The 12,151-nt window shown below is 38.9% G+C and overlaps 1 protein-coding gene across 1 annotated transcript; it reads right to left on the reverse strand.

Annotated features, from left to right (window-relative positions):
- Nucleotides 1-774: 774 nt before the first annotated feature.
- On the reverse strand, nucleotides 775-4,879 carry si:dkeyp-74b6.2 (cerebellin-1). The gene is made up of 3 exons (XM_060915938.1): nucleotides 4,601-4,879; nucleotides 2,720-2,839; nucleotides 775-972 (listed from the first exon to the last, which is right to left on the reverse strand). The coding sequence occupies exons 1-3, from the start codon at nucleotides 4,877-4,879 to the stop codon at nucleotides 775-777; spliced, it is 597 nt and encodes a 198-aa protein (XP_060771921.1).
- Nucleotides 4,880-12,151: the final 7,272 nt, after the last annotated feature.

Raw genomic sequence — 12,151 nt, forward strand, 5'->3', positions numbered from 1 at the left:
GAGCCATGGAACTCTGATACTAATAAACAATGACAGCATGCATGGTGTAATCACCAGGATTCTGGCAACACCAAGTAACTATCCGCCAACTCCTCCATCTGTTACCGGAATTTCATGGATGGTGAACTGCATGATCAGCATCGTCCCTGCACGATGCTCAATATCCCAGCACTTTTAATGGGGGGGGGGGGGCTCTTCCTGATTATGCAGAAAGGAACAGCTGTAAGTATACTGAAGATTACAAATGAATGACACCATGCAAATGTTCTATAGAGTATTTTTTTATTATAGAACAGGACTGTCTATGATGACATCCAATACTCTACGTATATACATATCTAAACATTCCATTTAGCTTCTATGAACTGTGATACTACCCCTAATTTGTTAAAAACAAAACAGCCAGTGCAAACACCATGCTTTTAATGTATGATCACAGCCGAGCCAAGTCTCCTGGCAAAGCACTCAGCCTTTTATTTGGCTCTCTGCTGATCTGTTTTGCCAGATTAACAGATGGCTCTGGTGATAATAAATAGAAATGAGGATGCGGCCATGTTTCCATCTGTAACCACTTGCACTTTGATCTCAATAAAATGCCCACATCAGGATGTCGCTCATTTGTTCCACCGTCTTCATCTGAACTGTTTCAGATGTCATTGACATAGACATGCAAATCATAGGAATATGCTGATAACAAATAGCTGTTGAAATCACCAGCACAAAACGGACAAGAGAATGAAATTGTGGTACATGAACAGTTCTGAAAAATGCCTTCTATAAAGGGAAAACAAGAAACCCAGAAAAAGTCGAATACTTCCAGCCACCCATCAGGTTTCCTCGCTCAAGTTTGAGGTAGGCCTTGTCTCCTCTTTCCATGGTAACCAGTCCTGCATTGGTTGCTGCCTCACGTGTCACATCCTGATCCCCTGCAAAGGCTGAGATCACTGGCCAACCATTCAACACCAAGCTTACCTGAGGGGAGAGATGGGTCATGGGAAATGTGAATAGGCTGTATTCACTTTCCAGGTGAATGTGCAAGTAGTGTCAACTCTGAATAATGGTGATATGGTAAGTTTCTCAACTAGGATGAAAAAGAAGAGGAATTGAATCTAAAATACATGATGTTGGGATAATAGTTATAATTGTTTGTGGAGAGTTGCTATAGAAACTATGGTGTAAAGTGGAAATTAAAGATAAAATTTGAGCCTCCAAGGAATAAAGGATTCCCTGGACAGTTAATAACTTACACTCACCGGCCACTTTATTAGGTACACCTGTCCAACTGCTCGTTAACACTTAATTTCTAATCAGCCAATCACATGGCGGCAACTCAGTGCATTTAGGCATGTAGACATGGTCAAGACAATCTCCTGCAGTTCAAACCGAGCATCAGTATGGGGAAGAAAGGTGATTTGAGTGACTTTGAACGTGGCATGGTTGTTGGTGCCAGAAGGGCTGGTCTGAGTATTTCAGAAACTGCTGATCTACTGGGATTTTCACGCACAACCATCTCTAGGGTTTACAGAGGATGGTCCGAAAAAGAAAAAATATCCAGTGAGCGGCAGTTCTGTGGGCGGAAATGCCTTGTTGATGCCAGAGGTCAGAGGAGAATGGCCAGACTGGTTCGAGCTGATAGAAAGGCAACAGTGACTCAAATAACCACCCGTTACAACCAAGGTAGGCAGAAGAGCATCTCTGAACGCACAGTACGTCAAACTTTGAGGCAGATGGGCTACAGCAGCAGAAGACCACGCCGGGTGCCACTCCTTTCAGCTAAGAACAGGAAACTGAGGCTACAATTTGCACAAGCTCATCGAAATTGGACAATAGAAGATTGGAAAAACGTTGCCTGGTCTGATGAGTCTCGATTTCTGCTGCGACATTCGAATGGTAGGGTCAGAATTTGGCGTCAACAACATGAAAGCATGGATCCATCCTGCCTTGTATCAACGGTTCAGGCTGGTGGTGGTGGTGTAATGGTGTGGGGAATATTTTCTTGGCACTCTTTGGGCCCCTTGGTACCAATTGAGCATCGTTGCAATGCCACAGCCTACCTGAGTATTGTTGCTGACCATGTCCATCCCTTTATGACCACAATGTACCCAACTTCTGATGGCTACTTTCAGCAGGATAATGCGCCATGTCATAAAGCTGGAATCATCTCAGACTGGTTTCTTGAACATGACAATGAGTTCACTGTACTCAAATGGCCTCCACAGTCACCAGATCTCAATCCAATAGAGCATCTTTGGGATGTGGTGGAACGGGAGATTCGCATCATGGATGTGCAGCCAACAAATCTGCGCCAACTGTGTGATGCCATCATGTCAATATGGACCAAACTCTCTGAGGAATGCTTCCAGCACCTTGTTGAATCTATGCCACGAAGAATTGAGGCAGTTCTGAAGGCAAAAGGGGGTCCAACCCGTTACTAGCATGGTGTACCTAATAAAGTGGCCGGTGAGTGTATAGCTTACTAACAGGGTTATACTTAGAATCCTCTTTCACAGGAAAACACTCTGCTGGAGGGTTCTCATAGGACCTTGAAGAGGTCCCCAAGAGGAAACAATAACAAAACAACCTTCAAATTTTTTTAGAGTTTGATACAGTTTTTAAGCCTTTTGAATGTTATTAGATGTATCTCAGAACTAATAATACATTTTTTAAACTTGTTATATTTTAGGGTGATATATTCAATGCACATGGTGTTCTGGTTTACCTGTATCGTCTGTCTATTGTAAACTTTGACCACATGGAAACTGAAGCTGTACACCCCTTTTCTAGGTGCCAGGAAGATGCTCCGTGCAGGGTCAAAATGGCTGCCAATGTTTACCAAGACCTTACATTTAAAACAGGAAATATACAGTAATAATATTTAGATAACCAACAAACAAACCTGTTTTTCCTTCATTCACCCTTTCAATCTCTCTGCAATTATTTTGTTCCTTTCCCTCAAATTTGTTCAACTAAGTTCAGGCGTTTACTCTATTGTCCTATCCAGTGTGTCCATCCATCCACCCATCCATCTGTCCATGTTATTCTAAATAAATTCAGTCTGATGTTGTTTCTTTCTCATGTTATCTCAGGGAGTTTTTCCTTGCCACTGTTGCCTCTGCTCATTTGGGCTCTAAATCTTCACCATATTGCCAAAAGCCATATGTGCTTGTTGAACACCTCATTATAATCTTATTATAGATTTAATACTTCCCACCAACCACCCCCCCCGATGTTGGACAAGAAGGCCTGGCGTGAAATTGGTCTTTCAATTCATCACAAATGTGTTCATTTCGACTGAGTTCAGAGTAACCAAGGCTATATGGACCTATGCTGGGCATTGTATCATTGTCATGCTGAAACATATTTGACTAGGCCTCTTCCAGTGAAGGGAAATTGTAATGCTACAGCCAAAGAGAAAAAGACATTCGAGATAATTGTATTTTTCCAAGTTTGTGGCAACAGTTAGGGGATCTAAATCTACACCAGATTGCCAAAAGCCATATGTGCTTGTGAGACACCTCATTATTATCTCATTATAGATTTAGTACCGGCGGGACGGTGGTGTAGTGGTTAGCAATGTCGCCTCACAGCAAGAAGGTCCGGGTTCAAGCCCTGTGGCCGGCGAGGGCCTTTCTGTGCAGAGTTTGCATGTTGTCCGCGTGGGTTTCCTCCGGGTGCTCCGGTTTCCCCCACAGTCCAAAGACATGCAGGTTAGGTTAACTGGTGACTCTAAATTGACCGTAGGTGTGAATGTGAGTGTGAATGGTTGTCTGTGTCTATGCATCAGCCCTGTGATGACCTGGCGACTTGTCCAGGGTGTACCCCGCCTTTCGCCCGTAGTCAGCTGGAATAGGCTCCAGCTTGCCTGCGATCCTGTAGAACAGGATAAAGCGGCTAGAGATAATGAGATGAGATGAGATTTAGTACCCCACCCCACTTTACCCCACCAAATCCCCCTTCCCCAGTGTTGGACAAGAAGACCTGGCATGAAGTGGGTCTTCCAATTCATCCCAAATGTGTTCATTTCGGTTGAGTTCAGGGTCAGGTGTCCACATACATTTGGTGATATAGTGTACATTCAGTTTTCGGTAAAACTGCTTTATGGCATTGTGCCTCATTTATCAAGCTGGATATGAATGGATTTATTCGTAAATTGTTTGTACGAGCAATTACAAAAGAAATTTAGTATTCTTGAAAATGTCATAATTTTGGAAAAAAACACAATTTCCCTAATTTGGCACCAGATTTTAAACTTTTCAGACACTGTTAGGCTGTTAAATAATTTAAAAAATATATTTCTGTAGACATGGGAATAAATTACTTTTACTTCTATCTCTGACAAAGTGTTTTTTACCATTCAAACTTTTAGCTGTGTGAGCTTTGCCCTTTATTGAGTTTTGTCAGCTGTGCCATGCATGCACCTGGCAATCTACATGTGATTGGCATTCATCATGCGAGTATGAAGAAAATCAATGTTGCTGAAACTTTTGTTAATCTGATGGAAATTCTTTTTTTCCTGTTTGTCTTACATAAACATTTACATACAATCTCCATTGTTGAAAGTGCTATATAAATATCATTGAATTGAATTAAAAGTACTGACCTGATCAAAGTAAATAGTCATTGTCCGGTTGCTCATCTCAGATGGTTCAAGATTAGTGTTGCGGATGGCAGAAAAGGCAATGCGCCCTGTACCAGAGCGAACTGACATTCCCAGTGCGTTACCTCCTGGTTCTGCAGCTGGAGTGGAGTCACACACCACCAAACACTTCCCCTCGAGTACAATGGGCTCTGTGTCATTCTGAGTTTTCACCACCAGAGGACACAGTAGAAAGGTCCCACAGAGAGAGAGAAAGAGGTGTCCTAATCCTGTACCATTCATCTCCTTATGCTGAAATGATAGATTTGACTATTTTGCTTTCTTTGATGGTGATTGTAGATAATTATGTGAAATGGAGTAATAGACACAAATTTGTAAACATATTGTGCTTATCAGAGATGTGAATTGACAGTTTATAGCATATGCTTGAGCCTCAAATCATTGGATAAATCCAGTTCTATGGAGCTAATTTTTCAATTTTATCCATATACCATTCACTGTACAACTCCCTGCCATTTTTCTTTCATTTCTATTTTAGAGATATTCTATCAGGCATATCAGACAAACAGCAATGTGTTCACAAAAGCAGACTGATCAGGGTTGAAACAGGAGATATGCTGGACCTGTCAAGCTTGGAATAGAGTTTGTTCTGAAACGAGACGAGAGAGAAAAAGACAAACATACAGTATGTTTGCATTCATTGTCTGATTTAATTAACTTGACTGGAACTCACTTGAAACTAGTTAAATTTATCAAGTTCTTAAAATCATGTGGCATGGGTTATTTTGAAGAAAAAAAAACCCTAAACAAACATAGAACAGTTTGGCACACACCTCAAAGGAAAGAAAACACTACAGAGGGTGCAAGTTGATGATCTCATGCTTTGGCATAGAAAATCAAGAACATATGCGCACAAACATGCGGACCAGCGGGCACCTACTGAGAAACCATCTGACTACTACACTCCATAACATTCCTTAACACAGACAAACTTCAAAATCCTTTCAAAAGCACCAAAATGCAAAAATGTTGTACATGCAGAATTACACAGTGGACCTTCAAAAACATAGGAAAACATGTAAAAATTCACCCAACTACACACACATAAAGAACATAAATAATGATTTACAAAGGGATTGTACAGTCTGTGTATTACATACAGATATTAGTAGATTATAGCACTTTTGCTATATTTCTTTTGCTTTCTTTTACATATACAAAGCATACTATAGCACTTAGCCTAAATAGCCTAAATGCATGAATTTTCCCTCTAAAAACACTTGCCATAACAGTTTCAATACATACTCTTCCTATATTTGTAGCCATCCTTTTTACATCCAATGACCAATAAGAGGAGGAGACAGTGTTCAAAAATAAGAGGAATAAGAAATGCTTACCAGTGAATGTCCACAGTTTACTGCAGAGACTAGGAACCTAGGAACCATTCAAAGCGTGGGCAAATCATAACTGTCCCACAGTCTTTCCCTGCATCACCTCTCTCTCTCTCTCTCTCTCTCTCTCTCTCTCACACACACACACACACACATATCTTCCCTGTCCAAACAAACATTATGTCATATCTACAGTGGTGCTTGAAAGTTTGTTAACCCTTTAGAATTTTCTATATTTCTGCATGAATATGACCTAAAACATCATCAGATTTTCACACAAGTCCTAAAAGTAGATAAAGAGAACCCAGTTAAACAAATGAGACAAAAGTATTATACTTGGTCATTTATTTATTGTGGAAAATTATCCAATATTACATATATGTGAGTGGCAAAAGTATTTGAACCTCTAGGATTAGCAGTTAATTTGAAGGTGAAATTAGAGTCAGGTGTTTTCAATCAATGGGATGACAATCAGGTGTGAGTGGGCACCCTGTTTTATTTAAAGAACAGGGATCTATCAAAGTCTGATCTTCACAGCATGTTTGTGGAAGTGTATCAGGACACAGAGAAAGGAGATTTCTGAGGACCTCAGAAAAAGTATTGTTGATGCTCATCAGGCTGGAAAAGGTTACAAAACCATCTCTAAAGAGTTTGGACTCCACCAATCCACAGTCAGACAGATTGTGTACAAATGGAGGAAATTCAAGACCATTGTTACCCTCCCCAGGAGTGGTCGACCAACAAAGATCACTCCAAGAACAAGGCGTGTAATAGTCGGCGAGGTGACAAAGGACCCCAGGGTAACTTCTAAGCAACTGAAGGCCTCTCTCACATTGGCTAATGTTAAATGTTAATGTTAATGTTAAATTCTAAAGGAAAATATCAGGACATCTGTCCATGAACTGAATCTCAAGAGAAGGTGGGTCATGCAGCAAGACAACGACCCTAAGCACACAAGTCATTCTACCAAAGAATGGTTAAAGAAGAATAAAGTTAATGTTTTGGAATGGCCAAGTCAAAGCCCTGACCTTAATCCAATCGAAATGTTGTGGGAGGACCTGAAGCGAGCAGCTCATGTGAGGAAACCCACCAACATCCCAGAGCTGAAGCTGTTCTCTATGGAGGAATAGGCTAAAATTCCTCCATGCCAGTGTGCAGGACTGATCAACATTTTCCGGAAACGTTTAGTTGCAGTTATTGCTGCACAAGGGGGTCACACCAGATACTGAAAGCAAAGGTTCACCTATTTTTGCCACTCACAGATATGTAATATTGGATCATTTTCCTCAATAAATAAATGGCCAAGAATAATATTTTTGTCTCATTTGTTTAACTGGGTTCTCTTTATCTACTTTTAGGACTTGTGTGAAAATCTGATGATGTTTTAGGTCATATTTATGCAGAAGTATAGAAAATTCTAAAGGGTTCACAAACTTTCAAGCACCACTGTATTTTTCTCCCACTTTTCCACACCCCTTTCTCTCAGTGTCAGTCTTTTCTCCTATCTATTTTCTTTATACACACTGTCATCCACCTGGCACAAATCAGCAAATCAGCCATTGTGCCAGTCCTGCTTGTGCCTTCAAGACATTTCTGACCCATCAAGGCATGAACTCCACCAAAACCTCTGAAGGTGTGCTGTGGTATCTGCTATCAAGATGTTAACAGTAAATCCTTTCAGTCCTGTAAGTTGTGAGGTGGGGCCTCCATGGATGGGACTTGTTTGTCCAGCACACCCCACAGATGCTCGATCAGATTGAGATCTGGAGAATTTGGAGGCCAAGTCAACACCTTGAACTCTTTGTCATGTTTCTCAAGCCATTCCTGTACAATTTTTGCAGTATCGCAGGGTGCATTATCCTGTTGAATGGGGTGTACTTGGTCTGCAACAATATTTAGGTGGAGTGCCAGTCAAAAGGTTGGACATACCTACTCATTCTCAATAGTATTTTGACTATTTTCTACATTGTAGAACAATACTGAAGACATCTAGAATACTGTAAACACTTTTTTGTAATTTTCTCTCTCTCACACACAGACTTGATAATAATTAGAAAAAAACATGGCTTGTCATTTTCTCAAGAAACTGGAAAAGCACAGTCTTCTTCTCTCCTGAAGACCCTCAAGTGAAACTGACTGTTACAAAGCACAGACACACAATCTTTCTTCCATAGATGCTTTAAAGGTATCTTTACAGAAATCTTCACTATATGAATGGTTATAGGTTTCTTTTCATGAAATAACGTTTATTTAAACTGATTATTATAACTTCAGCTGTAGATTTTCTATCATACAAATTATTATAGAAATGATAATGTATTCAAACAAGTGCTTTGTTTCCCTGAACCATTTTGGTCCGATTACTTTTTTTTTGTGTATGACCATGATTTTCTCTTACTGTCTGTGAATCTGTGTCTTGGATTTCCCCCTTGCCTTAACCTTGATATTCTGTGTGACCACATTAATTAGATTTCCCTTTTGGTACTGATATTGTTCCTGCTTACTTTGTACAACCTTTTGTGACTTGTTTATTGGAACCTGTGTACATAGATCCTCACCACCTGTCTGATTTACAGGCTGCTTCTCTACTAGTATACTACAAAGGTATTATGTCATCAAATGAAACATGGACAGAGGGATGTACCAAAACATATTAGAAGACTTTTTTATTTCATTGACGAAGAAATTGAATCTGGGGAGAAGATGGACATTTAAACAAGATGGTGACACCAAAGATACAGACAAAATAAATCAAGACTGGTTTTAATAAAAAAAGAAGGTGAAATGTGTGCACAGCCTAATCAATCTCCTGACTTTGTTTATGGAAGATTTTGAATAGATTATTCATGATAGGGATCCTCATGACCTTGGGGAACTGGAGATGGTTTGCTCCTGGTGCCATTATAAAAGATGTTGCCATTGGTTGGGAATGTTTCAGGCAGTAGCTATTAAATGTATACCCATTAAATATAAATGTAAGAGTGAAACTTCAATTTCAGATTGGAGATTACTGTTTTGCTATTTTGCAAACCATGAACATTAGATGCATTTTAAAATTCAATTTCAGATGTATAGGATACAGTGTGATACTATCATGCCATTGCTGAAAAAGGTGCATTTCTGGACTACATTTCCCATCAGCCACTGCACCCAGTCACATGCCTCTGATCACAAGCACCTTGTTTTGCACATTAGTCACATTATTTAAGTTCAAGTTTTGTTAAGTTATTCCATGCTATGCCTCGTATTATGCACGTTCTTGCTTTTGTTCATGTCCTTTGTTTTTACCTTTTGTTTCTAGCTTTATTTGAATAATAACTTTATTCATCATATGCTTGTGAAATTCCTCTCTGCATTAAACCAACACATGCACGTCAGTAATGAGCACACACATACCCAGAGCAGTGGGCAGCCATGCTAACAGCACCCAGGGAGCAGTTGGGGGTTAGGCACCTAATTCAAGGGCACCTCAGCCCAAGGCCGTCCGATATTAACCTAACCATGTGTCTTTGAACTGTGGGGGAAACAGGAGCACCCAGAGGAAACCCACGTAGACATGGGGAGAACATGCAAACTCCACACAGAAAGGCCCATGCCAACCGCTGGGCTCGAACCCAGAACCTTCTTGCTGTGAGGCGACTGTGCTAACCACTTACACCACTGCAAGTGGTGTAAACAATTCTGCAATTGCATTCACATGCTGTGCCTAAAACCTGACGGCTACAAATTCAGACCGGTAACATTTAAATTCAGATTTTGCATTCATCTGAAATTTTCTAATGGCATGATTCCAAGTCAGAAGTGTCCTTAGATCAACAAGTGATGTCTTACACTGTGATGCTGCCTGTGTATATCAACCTAGATCCTCACACTATTTTACCTTTCCACCTATCACTTCCTTGGGGCTAAGAAACTGTTTTAGGTCTGGAGGGAAACACTACATTTGACTGACTGGCCAGACTTTGTGCAGCATCAAAGAATTTAACAAATAATAAAAATGTAATGAACTTGAGCTACAACAATTCAGAAACTTTATGAATGTCTCAATTAAGTAACTGACTTAGGACAGCGTCTTTTCATTTGAATTATTTTTTATTTAGCACCATCCAGGTATTGTAAACTGTATAAGTCATCTTAAAAGATTAAGTTGATTCAAGGTGGTATTTTTGGGGGGGTTGTGGAGGTCACTCTTGTTTAGTAAATTTTATTTGTATTAATTTGTAAATAAAGATTGTTGATTCACATCAGTCATGGGCTAGTTTGGATTACTGGATTTGTAAGGGTGTGGTGATTTTTACCAATGGATTGTGCGCATTACACTACACTAATTTTGATAAATTTCAGCTTTAGTTTAGGTACTATAAAAAGGCCTGTTTTATAATGAAATAATATTTTTTCTTTTACTTTCATCTTTTATAACTGCTTTATCCTGACAAGGTTTGTAGTGGACAGCTGTGTGGAAACTGACATGGACATGGGCAGAAGATGCAAAACTCCAAACAGGAAGAAATCTGAGTTCAAGTTTGAACTGGGGACCCTCAAGCTGTGAGGCGAGAATGTTTCCTGTTGCTCCATTGTGCCACGCCATAATGAATTCCTGTCATGCGTTTGATTTGGTGTATAGAGATGTCTAGTCATACGTAACTATGTATAATGCAAGCATATAGCCAAAGATGGATATAAATATATTTATTCAATTAATATTGCATCAACATGCAGAAGAAATTTCAGTGCATCTTGTCTGATAGATGCAAATGTTTACAAACATTAATTGCATTAACATTAAAATGTATAACTATTTAATCAGTGTCTTACACGCATTCATTCAAAAGATTTTAAGCACCATATATATATATATATATATATATATATATATATATATATATATATATAAAAATCAGTTATAAACCATTATCTTTTAAGTTGTTTAATATTACGACTAAATACTAAATCATTAAAATATTTTGAAATCATATATACACATTGAATAAATGATTAAGCCACTGTTAGAACACTATACAGTCATGGGGAAAAAGAAAGTAAAGCCTCCTTCAATTCACCAACTTTTAAAAACAAACAAATAACTAAAGGGAACAAAAAAAGGATCACAATTCATAGTCATTTTTCTGAAAAACTAAACCAACATTCAGAAACCAGGTGGGAGAAAATATGTACACCCTTCGTACTTCCAGAATCATTAAGAGAGTAATTAGCAGCTAGATGTAATTAATAAAATACACAAGATTAGTCATTCATCAAGAAGTGTGACTACCTCTATAAAAGCAGAGCTTTTGGGCTGTTTGGTGTTTTGGAGCACTCAGCTGTGTGTCTACATCATGCCAAGAAGAAAGGCCATCAAGCATGACCTCAGAGCAGCAACTGTTGCTACTCCTCGAACTCGTAAGGGCTATAAGGCCATCTCCAAACAATTTGAAATTCATAATTCTGCAGTGAGAAGACAGTTGCTCATCTTCCCAAGAAAGGAGTGAGCATCCCAGAAAATTCAGTCCAAGGTCAGACTATTTAATGCTCAGAGATATAGGCTAAAGAAATACCCAAGAGCAACATCATGTGACCTTCGAGCCTCTATTAGCACATTAAATATTTATGGTCAGGACAGCAGAATTAAAAGAAAAAATTAACAAGTATGCATTTCATGAAGGGTGTCTAGGAAAAATCCCCTTCTCTCGAAACAGAATATGGCCCACCTGGTTACTGAATGTCGAGTTACTTTTTGGAAGAAGAAAAAAAGACTTCATATTGAAATCTGTTCCTTTTTTGTCACCTGAGGTTATTTGTTTGCTTAAAAAAAGCCAGTGAGGACTATACAATTGTTATTTAGACCATGATAAATAACATTTTAGGGAGGTGTGTTTTCTTTTTTTCATGACTATATATTGTAAGGGTACAATGTAATCATGAGTATGCACATGAGCAATCACAAGAACGATCTTTTTATTATAAAACAAATAGAGAAAGGAATAAAATAATTTTGCTTCCTTTGTTTAGTTTTCATGAAGTGCTATTTTATGATCTATTGACATCTACAAATCATGTGGAATGTAGAATTATTAATTAAAATGCTTAGGAAAATCTGCTAATTAAATCTGATGTTAATGAGACAGTCCTAAAGGAACTAAAAAGTACAGTCTGTTTAATTTCT

Source organism: Neoarius graeffei, chromosome 3 (genome assembly GCF_027579695.1).
Source record: "Neoarius graeffei isolate fNeoGra1 chromosome 3, fNeoGra1.pri, whole genome shotgun sequence".
NCBI classification, from domain to species: domain Eukaryota; kingdom Metazoa; phylum Chordata; class Actinopteri; order Siluriformes; family Ariidae; genus Neoarius; species Neoarius graeffei.